At 35.2% G+C, this 26,897-nt stretch overlaps 3 protein-coding genes across 4 annotated transcripts; 2 read left to right on the plus strand and 1 right to left on the minus strand.

The window, feature by feature from the left end:
- The first annotated feature begins 347 nt into the window (after positions 1-347).
- LOC128669428 (cytochrome P450 4d2-like) lies at positions 348-7,247 on the plus strand. Of its 2 annotated transcripts, XM_053744257.2 has the most exons (11): positions 348-554; positions 1,499-1,605; positions 1,700-1,790; positions 2,477-2,662; positions 2,996-3,065; positions 3,161-3,357; positions 3,568-3,677; positions 4,017-4,150; positions 4,234-4,334; positions 4,712-4,891; positions 5,612-7,247. In XM_053744257.2, exons 1-11 carry the CDS (start codon positions 404-406, stop codon positions 5,764-5,766), a joined length of 1,482 nt encoding a protein of 493 aa, XP_053600232.1. In that variant the 5' UTR covers positions 348-403; the 3' UTR covers positions 5,767-7,247. The 2 variants fall into 2 exon arrangements, with proteins under 2 accessions (XP_053600232.1, XP_053600233.1); XM_053744258.2 differs by lacking the exon at positions 2,477-2,662.
- A 1,231-nt stretch (positions 7,248-8,478) lies between these two features.
- Positions 8,479-24,787, plus strand: Suv3 (Suv3 helicase). Its single transcript, XM_053743929.1, is given in 19 exon segments — positions 8,479-8,991; positions 9,648-9,768; positions 9,942-10,110; positions 10,425-10,602; positions 10,778-10,855; positions 11,135-11,226; positions 11,549-11,688; positions 12,387-12,521; positions 12,799-12,905; positions 13,257-13,450; positions 13,961-14,140; positions 14,518-14,666; positions 15,144-15,242; positions 17,875-18,013; positions 18,571-18,694; positions 20,209-20,341; positions 20,676-20,978; positions 21,454-21,620; positions 22,069-24,787. Coding segments are annotated over 19 exon segments (3,216 nt in total). The 5' UTR covers positions 8,479-8,570; the 3' UTR covers positions 22,356-24,787.
- Positions 24,786-26,609, minus strand: LOC128669241 (transcriptional adapter 1-like). Its single transcript, XM_053743928.2, has 3 exons — positions 26,027-26,609; positions 25,467-25,831; positions 24,786-25,096 (listed from the first exon to the last, which is right to left on the minus strand). Exons 1-3 carry the CDS (start codon positions 26,414-26,416, stop codon positions 24,946-24,948), a joined length of 906 nt encoding a protein of 301 aa, XP_053599903.1. The 5' UTR covers positions 26,417-26,609; the 3' UTR covers positions 24,786-24,945.
- Between the last annotated feature and the right edge of the window lie 288 nt (positions 26,610-26,897).

Here is a 26,897-nt window from a genome sequence, read left to right on the forward strand (position 1 = left end):
ATTCAATTTCAGTACCTTTGTAAAACTAGCGGCCGGATACAATGTGGTTGAGCAAAATTCACCTGATTTGGACCAGTAGACTCGGAGGAAATGGCTGTGACAAACGTATACAAGCGATTTACAAGGGTTCCGTTTTTTTAAATTAATCATACGGAACTGTAAGGAACCTAAAAATTAGCCTATGTTACTCCGGAAGTATGGATGTATGTGCATTATATATAGTTACTGTACATATATAGCAGCCTAATACACAACCAAACAATCAGTAGCAGCTCCAGTGTGCAGATTTATTGGAATAATGTACTTAGACGTTGTATAGTGTCTAGACAATCTTGTAATTATCAATTCATACACAAATAACATTCGTATCTGACCGCTCGAGCGTTAAGGTCGTTTAGCAAACATGATTGCTTTGACACTTATTTTTATCGCGATTGTGCTGTGCCTACTGTCTTGGCTGTCCATGTTAAGGGACTACAAAAAATTGAAAGTTCGAGGACCAGTACCCTTACCCTTAATAGGAAATGGGCTTCATTTTGCTGTGAGTTCAGAGAGTGAGTTTGTTTTAAATTGATTATTTTCTAAACACTTTATCGTTGGGATTGAACTCAAACCTACACCTAAAGTAATCATTCACCATCGAAGGCTTTTTAATGTACGTGATTTATATTTTGGTTTGATATATTTTTTTTTTTATAGTGGCAATAAAGTTCCATAGAATCTGGTTCTCAGAGCAATTTATCAGTAGGGCTGGTAATTTTAATATGGTACCTAGGTACCTACGTAATTATCTAGATAACTTAGATTCAATTATTATTAAGTACCTAATTATATCTACTTGAATCCTAATAATATTATAAATGCGATAGTTTGTGAGGATGTGTGTAGTATGTGTGTATGTTTGTTACTCTTTCACGCAAAATCTTTTGGACCGATTGTTATGAAATTTGTTACCCGGGTAGAATATGACCTGGAATAACATAGGCTGGGTAACTATAATAGGTATTTTTATCTCGAAATTCCCACGGGAGCGAAGCCCCGGGGTGCAGCTAGTAATGTAGGTATAAATGGATCCCAGCCTTTGAACCTGTTTTGTTTATATTTTTACATGTCTAGTAGGATCAAGAACAATAACGAGAAACAAGTTTGCGGAATCACATTATCAACTTGTTTTATAACATTTGACATTGACACACCTACAAAAGTACCTACCCAAAGTACTTAGGTACCTACTTATCATTAACCATATTACTTACCATTATGATTGGCGAATAAATAATAATATGAACATGAAAAAGTTTCATTTATATAATGTAATACATATTCAATTTATCAATATAATATTTTTTGAATAAGTATTAACTAGACCGGAAAAGGTGTATTAAACTTGGTTTTGAGGGCCCGGGGCGTTTATTTAAGTAGCGGCCCTAATATTCACTTCAGAAATAAAATTTTACTTTTACTTATTTTTATCATTGTATATAATTTTACTTTACAGGGTTTTTGCCAGTCATGAAAGAATTGGCTGATAAATTTGGCAACGTGTACTCGATTTATCTTTCATCTTTTCGATACTTTATGGTTTTGGACTCCCATTTTACAGAGGTAGGTATGTAATTAATTAGTCTCAAACTATTCAGTTATCTATGTGTAAAAATATATTTCGTACGAAAGTTTTAATTTAAATAAATATTTTCAGGGGTTACTATCCAGCTCCGAGTTCATCGAGAAAGGTCGATCTTATAATTTTCTGAAGCCCTGGCTAGGTTCTGGTCTCCTTACAGCTAAGGGTAGGTATCATTTTTATGGACTATCAGTTTTTCTGATAACGTGTTTATACAAATTATTTGCCAAGTCACTACATACACTGCCACTGCAGTAGTCGCAAACACACTAGTCAACTAAATAATATACCAAGGTCAGGTTTCCTCACGATATTTTTCCACCAGGAGAAACTAGTAGTGGTCTAGGAAAACTACTTCCCACTAACCCTACTAATATAATAAATGCGAAAGTTGTTTGTCATGTGTGTATGTAAATACGGGTAGAATATAACCTGAAGTAACACATGGGTACTTTTTATCTTGAAATTTTCACGGCAGGGAAGCCAGGGCGCAGCTAGTTTTATATATGAGTCTGATTGATACTGGAGGACTTGGGACTTTTCGATCATAGTTTGATGTTTTCCATCATTAAAAATATTTTGCCGTTTCATTAGCAGTAAGCATATAGGTATAGCAACATAATTTTAGCAACTCATGTAACTATAACGTACGTTGTTATAGCTACGAATTATTTAATGTGGCGGGTTGAGATCTTTCTATCTTCACTACATAGTATAAAACAAAGTCCCTTCCCGCTGTCTGTCCCTATGCATACATAGATCTTTAAAACTACGCAACGGATTTTGATGCGGGTTTTTAAATAGTGATTCCAGTGGAAGGTTTATTGCAATATCTTTGAAATTTTGTTTTAGGACAACGTTGGAAAACGCATCGGAAATTTTTAACGCCCACTTTGCATTTTAATATATTGCAAAACTTTGTGCCAGTCTTTTGCAAGAATGAGAACATTTTGGCCAAAAAATTAATGAAACTAGCTGATGGACGAGCAATAGATATATTTCCTATAATAGCTCTAGCTGCTCTCGATAATGTCACAGGTTAGTTAATTATTAGTAGTGTTAACTATTAGGTATTAGTAAATACAATCAATGGCATGCCTATTGTCCAATTCGTATTGGTCCTCACAAGTCGAGTTGACTTGCTCAAAATAAGAAGAAGAACGCCAAGTTAAAGTTAAAAGAGCATATAATTTACCATGATTTTAGACAGATTTATGTGCTGTTGCTGTGCTGACTGTAAGTACAAAAGGAGTTATTACACCTTCACTGCCCCTCTTACTTTAAAAAATGTTATTGTATTGCATCTACCACTCGTTCTATTTATTTTTATATTTAAAAAAACGTGTATGTATATTATAAATTGCTTTTCAGAATCCGTTATGGGAGTAGATATGAATGCACAAACTGATACAGAATCGAAATATGTGAAGGCTGTGGAATGGTAAGTAGGTTTATCTTATTTTCTTCTAATTACTTAACTAACTGATAAAACAAGTCCATAGCATGGAATAAATAATATTTTATGACTATTTTTAGCATTTCAAATATTACAGCAAGCAGAATGAGAAATTCGTTCTTAGCTGTAGACGCTATATTTAATTTGACATCTTTAAAAAAGAGGCAGGATGATGCGTTGAAGGTGCTACATGGCCAAACAAAACAAGTTATTGATGCAAGACTACTAGAAATAGAAAGATTAAATATTAAAACTATTTCTGATTTTTCAGAAATAGGTAAGTATTTACAAATATTTAACGAGCATGAATTAATGAACAATGATATTAAGGTGACGTGACATTTACGAACAACAATAGGTCGCGACTTAAACTTCCAAGATGACAATAGGGATGGGGCATAATTAAATTTACTTACTTACTGCATAAAAAACTTGGACGAATAGGGAAATTTAATTTTAAGTAATATTCACAAAACTATTGTTTTAGGAATCAAAAATAAGCATGCATTTTTGGATTTATTACTATTGGCAGAAATTAATGGTAAGAAAATAGACAATGAACATATCCGTGAAGAAGTCGATACTTTTATGTTTGAGGTGAGTGGAAATCAATGAATTCAAATTGATAGGAATTCTCAGTTGTTGAGACACAATCACATGGTTTAGATTTATAAAAACTAAAATGTTATTAGCGTGTGTCCCAAAATAAAACTTGGAAACAGTATTAACTACTTACTTATATAAATTTATTGTGTTGGATAGTATTTAGGTTTGATGTGTGATCAGTGAATTCAAGGGCACAACCTTGAATAACATTTGAAATAAATTAGGTTACTAAGCTAAATTTATTTGCAACATCACCAGCATAAATAAATTGTGCAATTCTGATATTTTTTTATTTTGAAATACTATGTACTTACTTACAAAATATTGCAGGGTCACGACACAACGGCATCTGGAATTACATTTACGTTATTTTGTTTATCGAAACACAAAGATATTCAAGACAAAATTTACAATGAACAAAAAAGTATATTTGGAGATGATATGAAGAGAGATCCCACTTACTCGTAAGTGTGAATTTATATTTCATATTATTTTTCGCCAACAATTTATGTAATGCATGTAATATAACGTATAATATGATTTTTAGTGAACTACAACAAATGAAATACTTGGAGATGGTTATCAAAGAAGCTCTTCGGTTGTACCCGTCAGTGCCCCTCATTGAACGCAAAATAACTCAAGCAGCAGGTAAGTCATTTAGTATAATTTTAAACTATCTACATATTTGTATAAAGTATACCTATTGTATACATACAATATATAACCATACCAGCATCAATCGGTCCATTATTTTTGTAGTGAAATATTAGTACCTAGTGATGAGATGATAGATAACGGTTACAGAGAGTATCTACTTAGAACAGTTATAGTTCTTATTCCAAATCATTGTAAGGACATACCCAAGATTAAGTTTACTAATATGCAACCATGTTGTAACCATTAACCTTGGTCGAGTTTTGTGTAGGAATTTATTTACACACTACGCGCAATGCTTGTGCAATTCACATCCAGTGACTAGAAAATTGACACTATGATATAGAAAATGAAAATATAATTTATTTCAGATATAGCAGGATTCTATGTACCTGCAAATACATCGATAGTGTTAAACATATTCGAAATGCAACGTAATCCTGATATCTTTAAGGATCCTATGGACTTCAGGCCAGAGCGCTTCGATTCCTCCGTTAATAGGAATGCCTTCAGTTGGATACCATTCAGCGCTGGACCCAGAAATTGTATAGGTAGTTAATACTTTTACTAAATTGTTGATTTTGTTGTGCCTATGTATGTAGAAAATTAACGATATTTTACAGATAAATATGTACGTACCTACTAAATTATTTATTTTCTTATTTCTGTTTTACTAGGTACATAAAAAAAACTATATAACGTAATATTAAGCAAAAAATATTGTATAATCAGTATAAAACATACATTTATATGTTAACATGCTTTACACACGCACCCCTTGTAAACCCATACCCGTTGGCCCATGTCTATACCTAATATCCACCGGACGGTACGTACGGAGTTAGGCACCACTGATATAATACCTAGTAACAAGCAATAACTTCAATAAAAATTGGTGCATCATCGAAAGTAAACTCCAAGATAACATTTTAATTAATTGTATTCTCTCCACGTTTTGGAGAAATAAATGTAATATTACATAAGTAGGTACCAATTATTATTTTGCTCTTTTCGTGCTCACTCACGTAAAAAAGAACAATTTTTCCTTACATTTCCCGTGCCCGTGGGAATTTCGGGAAATACTCTTTTAGATATTTTTTTCATTCCCTACACTCTCCAAGAAATATAGGTACATAGTACTATATATATATAGTACTATACCTGTCTATATCAAAATTTCAATGTGGAAACTCTTATTAACGGGTCGTAGTCGTTCGTTGTGAATTTTATGAGAAGAAAATTTCGAATGTAATAATTTTTTTATTTCACAGGGCAAAAATTTGCCATGATGGAGTTGAAGATAACCATCGCAGGAATTATAAAACAATTCCATCTGCTGCCTGCTGGTGTGGAGCCGAAATTGGCCGCTGACCTTATTCTACGATCTCGAAATGGAGTTCATGTGAAAATGCTTCCGAGAGAATGACGACCGACTGTAAAAAACTAATAAACGAATTACTAAATGTATATTCAAAACTAAGGACGTATACATAAGCACTAAAGTTTTTGAAGTTTTTTTTTAATATGTGGATAGGTAGTATACTAGTACTTAGGTATACCTACATACTTATTTAGAATTTATTTATGAATTTTAGGTATGGTGTGGAATGGTACCTAATGGTTTATGGTAAGTATTTTTTGACCCCCGACGACAGGCGGGAAGTTATAAGTTTAAATGTTTAACGTGTCTGTGGTGTATCTGTATGTCTTTCCGTGGCATCGTAGGTAGGTGACTTAGTAGCCAAACGGCTGAATCGATTTTGATCTAGTTTTATTCGAGAGAGTTCTTAGCTATATTTGGAAAATGTTCAGCCATTTAGAAATTTGAATATTTCTAAATGCCTAATTTCTCTTTTCTAGCGGGTGAGACGATGTCAACAACTTCGGAGGGGGTATTTTAAAATTTTAATTTAGTTTTTATTTCCCAATATTTTTACTGATAGACTCAGGCTATAATGACCTACCTACGCCTGGTTCTTTGTAGACCTATGCATCCAGATAGTTATGACTATTTTACCTTCGCCATGTTCCTATGTCTCGGGCGAAATCTTTCAACTCAAGTTTGAAGCAAATATGTTCAACCGAATGAGTTGAAATTTTGTACACACGTTTAGTTTTGACAATGCATTATTATGATAAGCATGACCCAATGATGCATCCAAGAAAAGCTCCAGACGTGGAAACTCCTCAACGGTTTACTGCACGGAAATGATTTTTTGACACTCATTAAATGTAATTAAGATCTCTCTGATAACAATAAAAGCTTGTGTCAAAAATGGCACTTTTGTAAAAAAAAAAATATGCATTTTGATCCCATTTGTGAGCAAAAGCAAATGTAAAAACTGTATTTTCTTTATTTTTTGCCGAATAAAGTATTTCTTTCAAATAAATATCAATACATCTAGGTAAATAAAATAATGATCGTTAAATGATCTTCCACTAACTAGATACTAGATTTGTAATAGACCACTTACAGACCTATTGGTAATTAAATCCGTAATAATCTATGAATCACGATGACTTAGACATAACTACCTACCACGTACTCTGCACTTCACATGGCTTGACAGTAATTATATTGATATACTTCGTTATTATGTGAAGTAGGTACTTTATATACCTACTTCCATTAAATGCTAATAACTATTGCTATGATGAATGACATAGCTTGGCGCAGTTATTAGGTATACCTACTTAAGTTCGAGAAGCGGTGGTAGTGTAATTGATAAGACGTTCGCCTGTGAACCGAAAGATCCCAGGTTTGAATTACTTCTCATGCCACATGATTTTGTATGAAGAATAACTTCGATCAAAACTTGAAATTCCTTTCTGGGTAAGTCCGCCTTTGTTATTTTACTGTTTTCTCTGTATGTGATTTTTTCGTGCAATAAAGACTGTACAAACCAACTTGTATTTACTTTATGCCGGCTCTACAGTCCACACTGTCGTCAATTGTCGACAATTTGCCAAACTTTGGCGTATTCGATATATATATTGCTGGTTGTTTATTGCGGTAAATAAAAGCACCCTTACGAACTACGCAAGTTCACGCATTCGCTTCGGCATGTGTCTGAGTTGAGTTCGCTGGCATGAGAAGATGCCATACTTACTTCCCTCCTGAGAAATTTAGTTACAAAATTTATTGACTATACGAACCATATGGACTCTTAAATCACAAATTGAGACTATTTTGATTACTACCTACTCACTTAAACGACAAGACATGGACCCAAGCTTCTTTTCCTATAAGGTTCGGGAACTCACAAAATTTCTAGTCTTGCTCTCACATAAACATTGCCAATTGAGGGAAAAAGCGTCAATGTTCAATATTGTTGCAGATTTACGACCAAAAATACCTTCTACGCAATCGTGGTGCGAGTTTAGAGGAAAAAGGAAGGATTTAGTGGAGTATCCTGAAAATAATAACACTATTTTAGGTCATGTTCTGCATTATTTGGTCAACTGTGGTCATAAACGGATGTAAACTTGATTTTACTGAAGATGTAAACTTGATTTTCTTACCTGTTTCATACAGGTAAGATCACATCCATAAGTCCAGATTTTAATAAGTCTTCTCGTGTGAAGTGTTCCGAGCTTCTTTTCAATCGTTTACTGGCTCGAAAATTTTACAGCGCGAGGCGTATCCCATAGTTTTCGAAGTTTTTTTTATCTTATGGAAAACGATTTTTCCTAATATGTTACTTACATTGTTGTATATTTTCACAAACGAATTCTTACATAATGAAAGGATTAATAAACTAAAATAAAATAAACGCTTTAATCGACATAGCAAAAGGCGGCAAACCTGTGTACCTAACATACTGTGCTGTACTCTGGTGAGATATATGTGCAGTAATACTCCCTATTGCCATCGCAATTCAGCGCGGGAATGCTGCCCGAAACAGAGAGAAAATAAATACCACAGAAAAAGATACAAAGGTACTATTATTATTATTTTTGCTTCTTTTTGTACAGTTACCTGCATCCCTTTCTAAGTTACATTGCATCGAGAGGTGAATACAAAGGATGGTGTAAATAGGACATTAACGCGTAAAATATAAATTATCCTGTGAACAAAATTCTGGGCTGGCTGTCACTGTCAGAAAATCAATGAATGTTAATACAATTTGACATACATATGAGCTGTCATTTTCATTATCATTTCAAAAACGCAATGTGAAAATTCCATGGAAATTCTTAGTTTAGGAATAATTCATATTTTTTTTCAAAATGTATAAGGGATTTACACGTATATTAACTCATTCCGATAGAATTCAAACGTGTATTTCTCCATTACTTAGGTCTAATGTTCTCTGTGCTCGTAAAGACAAAATTGCGAGTATAGGTTATATTTTCATGAGAACTAAAAAACATGATCGTGGAAATCCTTCTGCATTGTTCGTTCCTATTCCTGTTAAACCCAACCCTGATGATATTAACATCGGCGAAGAATTTACTGGTCGCCTGAAGAAGCAAGATTTGTTAAAAATATTGAATAAGTTCTATCAAAAGCCAGAAGTTCGAGTTTTGTCCTCAGAAAATGGTTTGGACGATCAATTATTACATCAGGCATTTCTGTCGTTCAGACGACACTGTTTAGAACACGACCTACCTCCTGATTTACATATAACTATTAGTGACATACTTCAGGGTAAGTGAAGGTTAATTATAATTGACACATCTAGCTTACAGCATTATTGTTGTGAATGACTTGACACCAGACCAAGAAAACTATATAAAAGACGGAGTGTAGCCTAATTTGCTAGAAGATTTTCAATTAACTGTGTTAAATTTACCAAATTCCCGATGTCCAATTCAGTTGAAATTTTTACCAATTAAAAATTTAACTTATAATTAGGTAAAGTTGGGAAAAATTACCATATAGAGGGTTGATGTCAAGCAAGTGAGTGCAGTAGTAATATTGGACTTGTATCTTGAAGTGCCGGAATGTAAATCCTATCCTATCCTACTAATATTATAAATTTGAAAGTTTGTGAGGATGTATGTGTGTGTGTGTATGTTTGTTACACTTTCACCCAAGATATACTGGACCGATTGTTATGAAATTTGGTACACAGGTCGAATATTACCTGGAATAACACATAGGGTAGTGGAGCAAAGCTACGGGGCGCAGCTAGTAGGTACATAGTTGGACGAAAAAGAGAAGTAGCTGGGAAATCTTCACCTAAAATATAAGGCCCATGTTGTTTTTTCAAATACAATTTTTTATTAGCGTTTAAAGTTGTGCTAGACATAATATATTGTAATTTTTTATTTTTGCATATATATTGTTTATATCTGTTATAGGTGCTGGACATGTAGATGATCTATTTCCATATTTTCTCAGACATGCTCGATTAGCTTTTCCACATTTAGATTGTCTAGATGACTTGAAAAAAATATCTGACCTAAGAACCCCTGCAAATTGGTAAGTTTGCATTATCTAATAATAAAAAATGTGGTTTCCACTGGTATACAAATGGAATTTATATTATTCACAAATATAAACTTATGTAAGTTTATATGAAATCACAAATCTTCAAAATTTGAAGTCCACACTTAATGATGAATTGATAAACTGAATATGTATTTAATTTTAAGGTATCCCGAAGCTCGTAGTATCAATAGAAAAATTGTATTCCATGCGGGACCCACTAATTCTGGAAAGACTTACCATGCAATGGAGAGATTCCTTGCAGCAAAATCGGGAGTATACTGTGGACCTTTGAAACTCCTAGCTACGGAAATTTACCATAAGTCAAATAAAAGAGTAAGTCCCTGAATCATAAAATATTGATAAAATTTTTTTTTTGGGTTTTTCAATCTAATTTATTAAGATTATAGGAAATTATACATCAACAATAAACATTTGTTGCTTCTTGAGTAATATTAAATCTACATTTTTACACTAAATAATTATAAAGCGCATTTAACCAACCTTTCTACAGAACTATTCAAACAATTTCCAAAGTTCTTTCATCTGTAAGACTAATTACTCTTTTTATCCCAATATCTTCAAGAGGTAAAGCCCAGGGGCACATCTAGTCCAGAATATATAATCCAAGTGCCCATTTCTGATTTCAGGGTACAGCATGTGACTTGATCACAGGTGAAGAAAGACGGCATGCCTCCCAGTACAATACAATAGATAGTACAGAAGACGAAGCTAAAACAGAAGAGCCGTTTCTTCTTGAAGAGTCTGAACTTACACCATCTAGTCATACAGCTTGTACAGTCGAGATGACTTCGCTCAATAATTCTTGTAAGTAATAAATTTGGACAGGTATAAAAATAAGATACAATTTTATTTTCTTATTACAGTAATATACCTAATTGCTAAGTAAAAGCAAATCCACATGTAAATATGGATTTGTTCAATATCGTAAAAATATTTGAAAACCTATTTACCTACACTGTTTTGTTGTCTTTGATTTTAGATGAAGTAGCAATCATAGATGAAATTCAAATGATAGGAGATAGAGGAAGAGGATGGGCTTGGACAAGAGCCATATTAGGTGAGTGGAAATACTTTTTCATAACCCTTTCCGGTTCGCATTCTGATTATTGTCAAGTATGAGTGTTAATTTGTTATTTTTAATATACACAATCTGGACTGATTGGTGCGAGTCCTTAGTTTTTATTTTTGGCTTCACAGTTCACAGAATCTTGCAATGGTTTTGTAGATGGTTTTTGAATAAATGAAAAAATAGTACTCAAGTAAATTTTGCAATTTCGTATTGAACAAAACCGGGTACATGTTACTTGCACTAGACCTGTACAATTCTTTTTTACAGGTCTTCAAGCTAATGAAATTCATTTATGTGGAGAAGCTGGAGCTATCCATTTAATAGAAGAGATATGTAATACCACTGGCGAAGAAATGGAGGTATGTTAATTTTCATCAGAAAATCAGGTTTAGTTTGCTGAAAGCTGTTAATAAACAGACTATAAAGCAAGCTAAACTTGTTGAAATATAACTGAGAGAGGAACATACTAATATACAAATCTTATATGAAGTTCATAGTAATATAAAAAAATTGAAAGTGTGTTGTTTTGTTTGTCCTTTCACGTTAAAAGAGATCTTATTGGATTAAGGTGATTTTTGCTACGGGCAACAACTATTTGGTGCATTCATTTTTCTACTTATATTAACTTGAAGGATTTTAGACTTTATGTTTACAGATTTTAACAAAGTCCTTTCATTTCAGGTGAGAACATACAAAAGACTAACAGAATTGAAAGTTGAGGATACGGCGTTAGGATCGCTAGACAACGTAAAGCCAGGCGATTGTATAGTGTGTTTCAATAAGAACGACATTTATAGTGTAAGTCGAGCCATAGAACAGAGGTCAGTCTATGTCGAGGCAGGTATCCAATAGAATGTATCGTTAGCTGGCAGTTTTTAAATACTCTAGTCAGGCCATAGGAAATTAAACCTTAAGCCACAAATACACTAGGGGAAATTTATCGTGCATGTTGTACGTTCTTTCCTTTTCAGTAGGTACAATTTATAAGATAATGTGCTATTTCACTCGAGTCAACTGAAATGAGAAGAGCGATATGTTGCGCGTAAAACGTCCCTAGTGTATAACTGGCTTGTAAGGTGATGAGGCCTTTTTAAAACGTTTTAAAAACATAGAAGTAAAGAATAGTGTATTTAAAATGTCCTTTAGACACTTTTTCGATGTCAATTTTAAGCAAAGATAAGCTATAAAATTAAATTAATATACATTATTTTGTTACTAGAAGATTGTCCAGAAATCTCTCATTATTGCGATCAGTTCTTTCTGCTCGTGATATTTATTTGCCTGTACTGGCTTGTTATAGCCGGTTATTTTTAAATGAACTTTAGATATTATGTGAAATTGTCAGATTTTATTTGTCAGTCCTGGATTGTAAGATTCCTTACCGACGACCTTTTTCATTTGTTTTTTTTTAACCTTAAATAAAATTGAAACTGCCAGTGACATCTCAGTTAATGTACCTATTGACCATTTATAACTTATGTAAGTTTTGTTATTGTATTGATGTAAATGTCCTTTTTAGGGGCCATGAAGTAGCTGTAATATATGGAAGTCTTCCGCCTGGCACTAAACTGGCTCAGGCCAATAAGTTCAATGACCCCGATAGCGCGTGTAAAGTTATGGTTGCCACAGATGCTATAGGACTTGGTATCAATTTGTAAGTTCTGGTGGTAATAATAAGAGGAGTTAAATAATTTTTTAATCATTTCTTATTAGAAAAACCTCATTCGTCGCTGTGATAGGTTTTTGATTGTTATTGAAAATCAACAAAAATAATATTTCAAAAGTTAGTTTTATATATTGTGTATAGTGGTTTTAGATATAAAAAATATTGTGTTTCAGAATAGGTATTATAATTATATTTTCTTTATACAAAATAAGTTTCGTTTTGACAATTTGAATAATTATTTAAAAAAATACTGTAAATCTTTCAGGAGTATACGACGTGTGATATTTTATTCATTAATAAAACCTGTTGTGAATGAAGATGGAGACAAGGAAATGGACGTCATCAGTATATCGCAAGCCTTACAAATTGCTGGTAAATTCACATTTAAAACAATTAGAAGTATATATAAGGTAAATTATTGTAATAAATTATTTGTTAAAATAAACATCAGTGAAATAGTTAAAAAATTAGAAATAGGTGACGTATCAGTCAGTATTACGCTGAACGCAGGAACGTACATATTTGTACCAAATTAATGCAAATAATTCCTCGATCACCGTGCGTAGAGACGAAAAAGTAAATAAGTGGACTCTTGGTTCCGACGCTCAATGTTTGCGGAGGTAACCGGGATAACGTTCAGATGAGAAAGAAATATATGTATATGTCTCTTTCTCTCTCATCTAAGCGTTTTAAGAAAGAATATAATATTTCTTTCGATGTCAGGTCGCGCCGGTCGTTACGGCAGCGCGTGGGAGACTGGGTACGTGACCACCTTCAAGTCCGAGGACCTGGCCACGCTGAAGACGCTGCTGTCCCGGCCTCCGGACCCGGTGACCCAGGCTGGGCTGCACCCCACCGCGGAGCAGATGGAGCTGTACGCGTACCATCTACCCCACGCCAGCCTTAGCAGTCTCATGGTGAGATTTTTGTTGCACGCTCTTCCGTTTGCGGTCTATATTTAACTTCGATACATTAACTACTTTTGTCTATTCCAAATTTCATCAAAATCAGCTCAGCGGTTTAGCCGTTATGCGTGACAGACAGATTTTCGCATTTATAATATTAATAAGTAGTTATGTATGTAGGCTCGATATTGTCAAAGAGAATATGGTTACCTGCCAATGGGCTGACAATTAAGAATACCGAAGACCGTGTGCAGTAGAAATGAAAAAGTTGAAAACCTGAAGCTTTGCTTCAACAACGCTCAGATGTGACTATTGCCTGCGAGAGATATTTTTCTCGCAGCATCTAACGCTGGTACCCAACTTTCTATATAAAAAAAATAATCGCGTAATTTTTCACTTGATGTCGGATCTATCGAAATTGGTCGCTGCATTATGTGTGTGTGCAAAAAAGGCCGTAATTTTGTGAATTTGGTAATTAAATAATCATTCAAGACAATTTGACAGTGTTACAATTATTCCCAGGACATATTCGTCCACCTATGCACAGTGGACGACTCCCTATACTTCATGTGCAACACCGAAGCGTTCAAGTTCCTAGCGGAGATGATACAACATGTACCATTACCGCTGCGCGCGCGCTACGTTTTCTGTTGCGCGCCCATTAACAACAAACTGCCGTTCGTCTGCGCCACTTTCTTGAAGGTTCGTGTAGCTCTATACTTGTTCGTGTAGCTCATACTCGGTTTAAGTTTCTAGCTAATATCCATTATTTTTTCAAAAGGCAAAAGATCAAGTGAATTACCAGAAGAAGTGTTCTGAAAAACCATTGCGATACAAATATGACAGTTTTGTTTCTGAAACTTTTTTTTGTGTGCTATATACATATAGTACAATTATAGCAAAAATATATTACGTTATTTCTTCTTTGGCAACTGGTTGTGGATGTCAGTTGTCAATGTAGCCGGAGGGTAATTATTTTTTATTAAGTTATCACGAAAATGAATGTACATAACTAGTATATAAATACTGAAAGTGAGATTTAGGTGAGCTTTTCATCATAATTTACGATCAATGTGCAGATGGTCCGCCAATACAGTCGCAACGAGCCGATCACACGTAACTGGATGTGTAACAGCGTGGACTGGCCACTCCCCGCCCCCAAGACCATCATGGACCTGGTCCATTTGGAGTCCGTGTTCGATGTTCTTGAGTTATACTTGTGGCTGAGGTGAGTGCCTGCTCTAAACAGTTTTGATTCGATTTTGAGAAAGAAACCTTACATATAAAACAAAGTCCTTTGCTGCGTCTGTCTGTCTGTTCACGATAAACTCTAAAACTACTGCCAGGATTTTCATGCGGTTTTCACCAATAGATAGTGATTCATGAGGAAGATTTAGGTGGAACATTTATTATGTTTTTACCTGAGTGAAGCCGGGATGGGCAGCTACATTTATAAAAAAATTCCTCTGATTGTGAAAATAAAATGTTTCGTTGGGATTTTGTGTTTCACACAGCAAAACTACTGTGCTTAACCAAATATAAAATTTTGATTAACATTGTAGTTAATTAATATTATTATATGATTTACTATACCTATAAAAGACAAATTTTAATGATGGAGTGTTATAGAATATCGTATTTTATACCGTCTACTAACCAATTAAAAATGGATAATAAATTATATTTTATATTACGTCTTTTCCAGCTACCGGTTTCCAGACATGTTTCCCGATGTGCGACTCGTGAGGGACATGGAAACGGAACTGGACGCCATTATACAGCAAGGAATATTCCAGATTACGAGGTAAATACAGCTTTTTTATTACCTTTTAATACTTGCAATACATCTATTTCTTTTAGAGTTTATAAATTTGTGAGGATGTGTGTGTTGTTGGTTACTCTTTCACTCGAAATCTACTTACCGGATTGATATGAAATTTAATACACGGGTAGAATATAACCTAGTATAACACAGTTATCCCGAAATTGCCCGAAATTGAACTGACGCACCAGTAGAAATCCTACCTACTTAAAAAACGTCTCCCTCGCACACAAAACATAGGTTCATTATCCTCTCCCCTATAACAATCTCGTTTTTAATTGGCAAAAAATTACGGAATTGTGAATAGTGAATATAATCATTATTGATATGGCCTAAACAGTTTAGAATTTTTTAAGATGTTTTAGGTCTTAGGGGATTTCTTTTGGTAACGTGTGCGTGTTTCAAGGTTGTTGCCACGTCAGGCCAAATATTCACGATCCAAGTTTGACAGCAAAAAGAAAATCTCAAAAGATCACGGAGATAAGAGGAACAGAAGTCCCAAGTTAGTCCGATTTATATGACCGCCAATGCCTACATTACACGTACATATTAGATGTGGTAAGGTCCTATCTAGCCGTACACTAGCCACCATACCATAGTAACTACCATAGTATTTTTATCAATTTCTTTTATTTCTTAGCGAAAGATAAAAAAATACATGGGCAAATTATCCCACACTAGATAAAGAATTTAAATTTTATCACAAAGTAATATACGAGTTTATGTGAGGCCGCCAAACTGCGTAAAACATAACCTTACAATTTGAAGAATCCGCTGTGATTCTACGACCGGCCGGACTCTCTGGGAATGTTATTGTTGCTATCAGTCACCGAGGTTATTGGTCTCCTATATATGGAGTGGTCCTATTCTAGGGCGGGACCAAGCGTCACAAAATTACAAGAAACGATACGACTACTACATTTATTGAAGCTTTGCGTGTATATACTAGGCAGCACAATCGCTTTTCCTTGTACGGTTTGTAAGAGTGAGAACCACGCTGTGCTATTTCATTTAAATCAATCAAAGTGAGTGGGATAGCTTTATAAATGACGTGTGAATATGGAATTAATACGTGTGTAGTTTAACATTCGTATACGATTAAGTCGTTACTTGAAACCGCCCCACGAAATAATATCGCGGTAACATGTGGAACTATCAATAACAGTTAGGTTACGTTGTTGTTGACAGCGACTGTAGCGCCGCACCTACAGGCCTTCTTATGACTCGGTGATTTCGATAAATGTGACGTTCCACGTGAAAAGGTATGTTATGGAGGGAAGTCGCTTAAAACGTTTCACTTGCTCAATTTTATTACAGATGCCAACGTACTTTAGCTTCCGAACTATCGATAGCTATTTTTGAGCAATACAATTGATAAAGAAATCGATAGTATTGAACCGTGATGACGAGTAGGCTATCGATATTATTTGTAGGAATGTAGTCAATAAATAAGCATATTATTGAGTATATTTAGTTTTATTGCGGTTGTAAACACGCGGTACAAGAAGGTATTTTTCTAGGGAACAAAATGGAGGATAGTGGACACATACACAGCGCCACTACACACAGAAAAAGAACTATTAGGGTTGCGTTCCATTCTTCCCAACGGTATTGCTGTTTATCAATAGTTTGCACCAAAACCGGCTATCGATACTGTCAATAGTATCTATACTATCGACAGTAACTATCGATACCATTGCTTTTTCTTAAACTGTGTATTGATATTGAAATGCTGTCGCTAGTTGATTATTGTGCGGCAACTTTATAAGCGACTGCCCTCCATTAATGTACCTTTTCTCGTTAAACGTTATAAGTAAATATCAAAGTTTATCAACATTATCGAAGGTGTTGGAGAAAAATAACTTCACAAAATGTGCAAGCGAGGAATGTTTATTGTGATAAATTTTATTGCATTTATCACTTTTATGCTGCAAGTTGACTTATTAGGTATGTTAAAGGCAAGTTTACAATATTGAACAATTTACTCAATAAACATGTTTCAGGATTATATACTTTTTAGCACATCCACCTACCCAAATTCATTGCAAACTCGCCGCTATTACCGCGCCATAGAGTATCATGCATGGTAACTGACGTGCTGTGGACTGTATTATCTAAGTATGATAATCTGATAGGGTTTCAGGGACGAAATTTTAGATTAGGAGGATTAAACGCACGGATATAAACATCACTATTTTTTCAGAAAATTTCCCAAAATTCCCAAGGGACGGAAGCCCCGGGGCGCAGTTAGTATTACTATATACACCTGTCGACTTCAACTGTGTTCAACAATGTGACACACGCGTGTATTGATAATTACATACTCGGCTTTCTCATGGCACTTCGCTACGCGTCCCGCGATAAAATCTTCCCGTCTCTCCCCCTCTATGTCTCACATTTACACGCTTGTATCATAATGTTTTCGATCTTTTCTCAGCCTTTTACTACCACACTTCGTAATTGGGCAATCTTAATCCACTTCACACCTGATGTTTTCTCAATATTATCAAAACAGCGCATATGTTGTCTTCGTGTATATCGCCTTCATGTACTATTATGTATTCGCTCCTACATTTGGTTGGCTACAAAATCTTGTTTTTTAACTTGTTGACAGATTGCTTCGAAACTCCGAACAGGGTATCAAGGAGGACCCTGCGTCCTTGGAAATGAGCGGGAAGAATTCTGCAAGGATCATGTATGGCCAACCTAAGGATGACTCCAAGGGGAAACTCTCCGATATGCTTGTTTCTAGGGTAGGTATCTAAAATTACAAATTAATAAATGAACGGACAACACTCAACAGCCCAGACTAAGTACGGAGCTGATATCGCGGTTGCGATGGACATAAACACAGAAACGAGCACAAAACACCCGTACACTAATAAATCTGAAAGTGTGTGCTTTCACATCAATATGGTGCATTAGATTGACGTGATCATTGGTGTGTATCTACATGTGTCTAACGAACGGTTATTTTGATCTAAAAATAAATAATAAAATAAATAAATAAATAAATATATTAGAACAAATTACACAGATTGAGCTAGCCCCAAAGTAAGTTCGAGACTTGTGTTATGGGATACTAACTCAACGATACTATATTTTATAACAAATACATATATAGATAAACATCCAAGACCCGGGCCAATCAGAAAAAGATCATTTTCCATCATGACCCGACCGGGGATCGAACCCGGGACCTCTCGGTTCAGTGGCAAGCGCTTTACCACTGCGCCACCGAGGTCGTCAAAATTACAAACGTAACACAAATTCATCCATAATTTGTAAAATGTGTTATTATTTGTTACAGGGTCTAATAACGCCACAGATGTTGAAGAAGCTCCAACAAGAACTGACATCTGAGAAGAAAGTGGACAGAAGTAAAAAGAAAATCAATAGGAATAGGAGGAAATAGTGCAGTTTCGTAGATTACCGTAGATTAAGTACCTGTAACGTGTAAGAACCCTGTTGTAAGAAAGTAAAATAAAAGTTACGTGACTTAGTATTTTTGTTTTTATTATTTACTAGCTGTTGCCCTCAGTACCATATTTTTCAATCTATATATATCTATTCCAATTTTCATCAAAATTGTTTCGTCAGCTGTGAAAGCGTGACAAACAAACTTTTGCATTAATAATATTAGATGTTTTTTCTTGTTCTGTCAATGGCAAATTTTGTAACATGCGTTAGTGACAAAACATACTTTAGGATAAAAAATGTTTAACTGTTTTATGCTACAGTGTAAAAGTTTGATAACAGCATCATTAGTTACATGGAAATGAGAATAATCATAGGACCATTATGCTAGAATGAAAATTTTGATACGATGGCCTTATCATTGTCACTTTATAACTAAATACTATATTTGTTGTTTATCTAAGTATATCGCTAATTGGGCGTGGAAAAAGGTTATCGTAAGGCTAAAAGAAATGTTAAGTAGATATTTATCTATTTGTATATGTATATTTGTATAAATAAATTATGACAGACATGTTTCTATAAAAAAACAAACATCACATCTTGCCAATTGGAAGATTTTGATTGCTTTATGTAATTGCGTAATATGCGACAGAAATTGTCATATATTTACATCGTGAAATACAAGCTTTTTTTCACAGCTAATATGCCGTAGATACTATTATATCTCCGTTATATGAGTCCTACGTTTTTACCTACTGTGGTGGAACCCTAAAAAACTAAGTACGTAGGTAACTTTACGGAATCCTCGGTGCGCGAGTCCACCACGCAATTGACCTGTATTTTTATTATTCTGTGGTGGGTGTGATACCTGGCATCTTGGAGAAATATTACGTATTATAAAATACCAATGCCAAAATATTTCTCCAGAGCATCTGTCCACGGAACTTTAAGAATAGAAGGATGTATTTTTTTCACTTTTTCATCTCACTATATTCAAATTAGGTCAATAGGAAACCAGCATTTACGACCAGCAAAATAATGGTTTGTTACTGTAAAGCTTTCTGAAAATACAGTCTGCGATTTACCGCGTCAAGATTAGAATAGATCCATTGTCAGCATTATCTCAAGTAAGCCTATCGCCAGGCTAAATAATAAACGTGGCAAATTTTTGTCAATGTCTTATATAAATCTGAAATTGTTAGTAAATAATAGAAAGTTGTTTGAAGCTTGTGTTGAAAGCTGTTTATGTAACATCCCTAATAATTATCATAGGTCTCGTGAAGTACAGACCTGTCGTGACCCACCTTATCAGTTCTAAAGAGGGTAGTTCGACCGAGATCAGTCAAGTGTCGGCAGTCTATTCCGTTTAAAATGACCGGCGACAAATTGTTTTTTCTCGTTTTATTTATTGTTGATAGAATTTGGAATATCAATGGTAGGTTTACAATAGGATTTTTTAATATAATAACGTAGAACTTCTAAGTTATTGTATTGTATATAATGGTGTGAATTTAATATTTAATTAAAGGCTATCGAGTGATAGATGTGGATGGAATTACTACGATTCTGGCGTTAGAAAAAGAGACGGTAAACATAGAATGTACATCAGATGTGGCGGTAGCATATTGTGGGTTTGTCCATCCCAGCGGAAAGAGATATTCGTAAGTTACATACTCGTTTTTGTCACAAATTTTCTTTACAATAAATTATGCCTTGTGTGCGTTTTTTCCAAACTTGGTTTAGTTCTTAAGTACTTACTGTTTCCACAGGAGTTGTTGTTTTTCCGAAATGAAAAGTAGCCTGTCCATAGTCTTAACTATATGAGAAATTGTATGGTGAAAACTAGACGCAAAATGTGTATTTCTCAAAATGAGTGTTTGATGCAGAATGAGCAAATTGTGATATTTATTTTACATACCAGAAGCATCTTATGCCTAGGTTTACAGACAATACAAAATCTCCAAGCCAAAGTTTAGATGTCTAAAAAAATTTCAGAGTAACGGGTCCTGACCTAAACCTCGGGAAATGCGGGATCCGAATCAAAGCGTACAAAAACGACACTGGCATTTGGAAATGTCACATGGGGACGTCAGCCATAGGCGTCGAGACCATGAATAGGATATTCGTGAGATTAGCCAATCAGATCGCTGCGATTCGGTCCAACATCACCGTGACCCACGGCAAGGAAGTGACCCTCGAGTGTACTACAACTAGAGGATTAAAGCCGCTGAGATATTGCCGGTTTGAACCGCCTAAAGGCAGCCCTTTTAGCATCAACGCGGCTGTGAACGTTTCCACGTAAGATCTTACTTTCGATAAATCATGTTGTACTTATGTTAATCGAATTAAAATGTTTATATTTTCGGGATCCGCTGTTGATGTGGCCTAACATTTATAAAATTACTAGCTCCTATCTCCACCTGCTATGGCTTATGTTTGACACCGGGTCATTCGTTATACCTATCTATTCCAAATGTTATCAAAATCGGCCCAGCTGTTTAGCAGTGAAAGCGTGACAGACTTTCACATTTATCTATATGTATAGAGCTCGCCAATAGAAGTCAAGCTGTCTGCTTCTCTAGTAAAGATTGTAAAAGTCGATCAAGGGAAAGGGCTATAAACCGGAGATGATTGTTATTATAACAAACTTTAAATAACTAAGTAGCCTAGCAATCTATCTCGATTCATTCTCAATTCCAACTAATAGGCCAAACGTTTGCCAATTCCCAACTCCTGTCTTCACCGTATCAGAAGTATATTGTAATAATTCCAGTGCAATACTGGGAAAATACTACTATCCGAGAAACAAGAGCGTTGACCGGGGGGATTGCGCGGTGACCATAAAGAAGGTGAAGTATGAGGACATCGGGACGTGGACGTGCGGGGCTGGCCTCGACGATGATAAGGAGTATACTGACGTCATCAAAATAGAAGTAGAAGGTAATTAGCTTTCTGATATCATATTTCACGTATTGTTATCGCTACGGGAGTGAGAGGAAGCAAACAAATAATTAACCATATCAACTGTTACGTATTTATAGGGCATTGTCGCCGAACTCAGACAGATTCGGACGCGTATGCATGAACATTGCGTAGTTTGTATGAATGTTATTATTTACCGCAATGAAAAACCAGCATTGTATGCCGAAATAGCAAAATTTGGTGTGTTATAATTATAAATATAAAGGAGTCCTTTTTTTCGAGCTAGACTCATCGACATATTTTTTTTTCAAATTCATGGTTAGATAATAGCGAAGCAACTCCACATATTTCCACCAGGTGGTGTTGTTTCCCACCCATAGCACTAGCCAAAAATCTCACTGAAGCCTCTCCAATCCCAAATGATTTTATGAAACTCTTACGACATTTTTATTTCTTTCCTTTCCAGGATTTTACACGCTGTCGACAGCGTCCGTTACGGGCATCACTTTTGGAGCCATCGGCATTTTCGGCCTTCTGTGCTTCTTAGGCATGGTCGCGTGGAAGAAGCGAAGCGTATTAGGCAGTCCTCCACTGCCGGCCGAAGAGATTGAAGTGAGGGAACTGGAGAGACAGAGGACGCCACAGAGGTCGCCACAAGTAACACCACAGTCGTCTAGGCACATCCCTAGCGTAGTGGTTCAGTCACCGTCTGAACCATCAGAGCCAGGGTCGTCACCGCTGATGCCGAAATAGAATTAAATCTTTCGCGCTGGCTAGCCGCTGGGCGGATTTTGATAAATATAGTTAATAAAAAGCTATCGCGGGCCGAGCTGTGGGCAACAGCTAGTATTGAATATGAATTTAACTGAGTTTTTGTTTAAATTTTTAAGATCTCAACGTTACTAGCGTGTTGTATTGAGTTCCTGTTAAAATACGGGAATAAATTCAAAGTCTATTAAATAGTATGTTTTTATTAGAAAAATAGGCGTAAAAGCATCATTATGCTTATACGCAACACAAACACTAGACTATTTATGCAATATTTTCTTATTCATCAATACCTTCGTTATATATAGAAAACAGTCCACACAACTAATTCTAACTCTGACACTACATATACATTATAATACGAGGGCTGCTATTTATGTATCCGGAATAACAAAATTAAACAAACATATATTATTACATATGGTTTTATTGTTTCTCGAAGTATTCTCCGCGATGATCTATGCACTTCTGCATACGATGAAACCAATTTTCAAAGCACTTTTTCCATTCTGATTGAGGTATGTCCAAAACGTGTGTTTTGAACGCATCAACGGCCTCTTCGCGGCTCGAAAAACGTTGACCACGTAATTTATTTTTAATGTTTGGAAATAAATAAAAATCATTGGGTGCCAGGTCGGGGCTGTACGGCGGATGACCCGTCAATTCAATCTTTTGACCCTCCAAAAAATTATTTGTTTCAGCCGACTTGTGGCAGCTAGCATTGTCGTGATGAAGTATGATTCTGCGTTGTGGGTTGTTCTTTCGTATTTTTTCAAAGACTTCTGGCAAACAAATGGTGGTGTACCATTCAGAATTAACCGTCCTACTATTCTCTAGTGGCACTGTAGCTACATGTCCGTTGATACCAAAAAACAAGCGACCATTTGCTTTAAAGTGCTTCTCGCACGAACAACTTTTGTTGGATTCGGTTCATCTTGAAAGACCCACACCGTTGACTGCTGTTTAGTTTCAGGGTCATAAGCATAGATCCAGGTTTCGTCACCTGTGTAGATATTATAAACAGCTTTTGACGTGCTACGGTTGTATTTTTTTATCATTTTCTTACACCAGTCGACACGAGCCTGTTTTTGATCTACGCTCAAGTTGTGCGGAATCCAACGCGAACAAATTTTTTTAACAATTAAATGTTCGTGTAATATCGCGTGTATACTCGTCATACTAATGCCCAGAGACGCCTCTATCTCGCGGTATGTAACATGACGATCTTGCATTACTAATTGTCGCACAGCATCAATATTTTGTTGTACCACTACCGATTTAGGACGACCCTCCTTAATGTCATCCGTGAGCATAGACCGTCCACGTTGAAATTCCTTAAACCAATAATACACAGTGGTTTTCGATGGTGCTTCATCTCCAAAAGTTAAAATCAGTTGTTCGATGCACTGTTTTTGAGTTAATCCACGCCGAAAATCATAATAAATCATCGCGCGAAAATGTTCACGAGTTAAATCCATGGCAATGAAGACAAGCTATTTTCAAAATTGGCGCCAATTGAAAAAAACAAATGACAGGGACATGAAAAATATTTATTCTCTAGCCGAAGAGTTCTATTTTCAAATGTTGTAATTACTTTTTAAATATTCTAGAATTATTGGCCAGTTCCGGATACATAAATAGCAGCCCTCGTATTATTATCTTTCCTTATTGATAAATATCTACCATATCTAGTCTTTCTATGGTAGTCTCCTCTCTCTCTTATTCAAAAATATTTATCTATAACACATACACTTCTAAAATCGCATTCTACTTTTCGAGTGAATTATTGCTAACACTGGTGTCAGATTTTATATCACTAATAAATTTCTGAATAGGTACAACAACGCCAGCAAAGCCACACGACAATAAAAATTAAAAAAATATTTAATAGGTATTTATTAATTTTTATTGCAAAGCCCTGTTATGGGTTTGAACTTTCCCGTTTTGAGCCAGATTTATTGCGTGAATCACAAAAAATATTATCAGTGAATGGGTGACAAGAAAAATAGATAGCGCAAAGGGCGCGATATCAACCACACTCGCGTTTCGTGGGGTCATAACTCTGAAGCTCTGATAAGTCCGCTATTATGCCAGCTCCACACTGTCGCCGAACATGGCGACACGTGGCGCCGCGAACGCGTGAAGATTGCGTAGTTAGTATGAGTGCTTTTATTTACCGCAATGAAAAACCTGCAATGTATATCTAATTCGCCAAAGTTTGGCAAATTGTTCGACGATAGTGTAGAGCCGGCCTTAGATCTAGTCACCGTAAATTATGAAAACATGAACCCAAATAGAAAAAGTCCATAGTCAGCCAAATTAATTATGATTAAATATTTAGATATGTCAGAAAAATGACTATATTTGTTAAGTTTATAATAGTTTATTATAAGGTAAAAATAAAATATTTTGCAGTACTTATTGTTTTTTTTAGAGATTTATTTTTATTTAAACAAGCACCTATTTATAATTAATATTCTTAATAATACAGTTTATGTGTCAAACAACACAGCTTGCCAGTAACTCTTAAAACAGATATTTAAATATTTTACATTTCAAATGATAAATATTCTTTCTAATAACTGGGATGGTTCAACATCAGAGCAAGTCTTTCCATATTAACAGCATACACGGAGTGACAAGCTATAGCATTCTTATGTGTCAGCAATGTGGTGTAGAACTCGTCTATGGTCAATTTATCATCATTAGGCTCTGGGTTTGGTACACTGAAATATAAATGTTCACTTTTAAAAATAGAAAAAATATTGTTTTGTGGGTTGCTCTATATCCACTTTGTAAGCATGTTGTAGTGGTTATTTATTTTTAAAAATGTATTTACTGACAAACTTAAATTATTGATAATTGATTAATTTATGAGAGACCTTTGTCCAGCAAAGGCAATTTTTGACATAAAATTTTATATTATATAGTAATTCCTTGAAAAGCCACAAACTACTGAAAACTATAACTAACTAAACAAAACATAAATAACATTAATTCCAAATAATTAAACAATGATATTGTAATTATATTAATAAATTTCATCTCAAAAGTAGAAAGGAGGAATGTTATATGAATCATATTAAAAACATTTACCTGCAAGCAATTTCAAACGCAGCAGAATGCTCGACCTCATCTATAGTTGGTGGACATCTAGGGCCGAGGGCATCAAAACTATCATCCAAATTAACCCTCCCTTCTAATTGCGGGTCATACAACTTTGAAGTATTCCTTAGCCACATATTAGGGACGTCACCTCCAACATCATACATGAAGTGATTGCCACGCATCTTGTAACCTTTGCGTTGGGATATTACGGTGCTTATAACATTCTTCAGGAAATTCTGGACAGCTACCACTATGATGTCTGCGGCTTCATCATCAGCTCCTTCTAGGCCAAGTTCCCAGGCTGCTAACATGAATCTACCAACTACCAGTGCATGATCTGGTAGAAACACCTCCTATAAAATAAAGATTTAAACATATCATCCATAGCCTTGGCATCTGATAGTCATCAATAGCCTTCCCAATGGGAATTGGCGTCAGGCAGGCAGACTGTTGTAAAATCACAGATGATGAATAAGTCGAAAGAAATAATAAAATGACCTTTCACACACTGATATGATCATAACAATTAAAATCATAATTAATTTTACCTGTGCTGCATATTTAACTCCATCACTGCCAGCTCCAGGTGGTGAATTAGGTGGCAAGTACTCAAGAAGGTCTGCTGGTTCAAAAGTGGATTTTTCAGATTGTCTATGGCTCTTTTTAGGTTTCTTTCTGTTGTGTGAAACTGCTTTCTCTTGAGCTATGGATATAGACGTTTCAGCCAGCCCTTCAACTTTATTTAACAACGCCAGTAAGAACTCATTGTGGTAATGAACTTGGTCTACAGTCAGCATATTCCGTGCTTCAGCGTCAAATTCTTCCTTTGTTAGTTTCATTCGAAACCACTGCTTCATGTGGTTAAAATATCTAAGCGATTTCTCCCCCAAAGCATCGTTCAGTTTTCTTCGGGCTATGTTAAGTGTATCCGAGGACATCTTACTAAGATACAACCTGAGCCACCAGGTCCCTAATTTAGACAAGGACAAGGAGCGTAATTATTGTGCTTATAAAAATAAATACTTGTATTAGTGTAGTTTTTTAATGCAAAAGGAAATTAAATTTCAGAGAAATAACAACCTACGTATTGTGGTTTGTTTGGTTGGTCTGTCTGTGTTGTTTACTGACGTTTCCCAAAAAGTCATCTCGAGTCGATTGACAGTGACAGATAATTTTTTTTTACATTATGTGCAAAAAAAAAGAAAATCCTTATTTACTGGCACAAAGAGAAATGTGTAAGAAAGCTAAGATTAGTCTGCACAGTATCAGTGTTCAAACCTATTAGGGTGCAGTGCAGGGAAAAAATAAAAAATGTCAAGCTGTCAAGCAGCAAGTGATATTTCTTCTGACCAAAGATTATGGATATTATCTCAATGTGGATATTATCCAAAACTTTGGCCATGTTCTATCCATGGAATG

Source organism: Plodia interpunctella, chromosome 4, assembly GCF_027563975.2.
Source record: "Plodia interpunctella isolate USDA-ARS_2022_Savannah chromosome 4, ilPloInte3.2, whole genome shotgun sequence".
Taxonomy (NCBI): Eukaryota; Metazoa; Arthropoda; class Insecta; order Lepidoptera; family Pyralidae; genus Plodia; species Plodia interpunctella.

Bases quoted from the DNA above. Each gene is read 5' to 3' on its own strand.
- LOC128669241 (XM_053743928.2), bottom strand. From the start codon at position 26,416: ATGTCCTCGGATACACTTAACATAGCCCGAAGAAAACTGAACGATGCT. The intron at 25,832-26,026 runs GTAAAATTAATT...TTTATTTTATAG, and splicing joins GAGTTAAATATGCAGCACAG to GAGGTGTTTCTACCAGATCA. The intron at 25,097-25,466 runs GTAAATGTTTTT...TTTATATTTCAG, and splicing joins GCGTTTGAAATTGCTTGCAG to TGTACCAAACCCAGAGCCTA.
- LOC128669428 (XM_053744257.2), top strand. From the start codon at position 404: ATGATTGCTTTGACACTTATTTTTATCGCGATTGTGCTGTGCCTACTG. The intron at 3,066-3,160 runs GTAAGTAGGTTT...GACTATTTTTAG, and splicing joins TATGTGAAGGCTGTGGAATG to CATTTCAAATATTACAGCAA. The intron at 4,151-4,233 runs GTAAGTGTGAAT...TATGATTTTTAG, and splicing joins AAGAGAGATCCCACTTACTC to TGAACTACAACAAATGAAAT.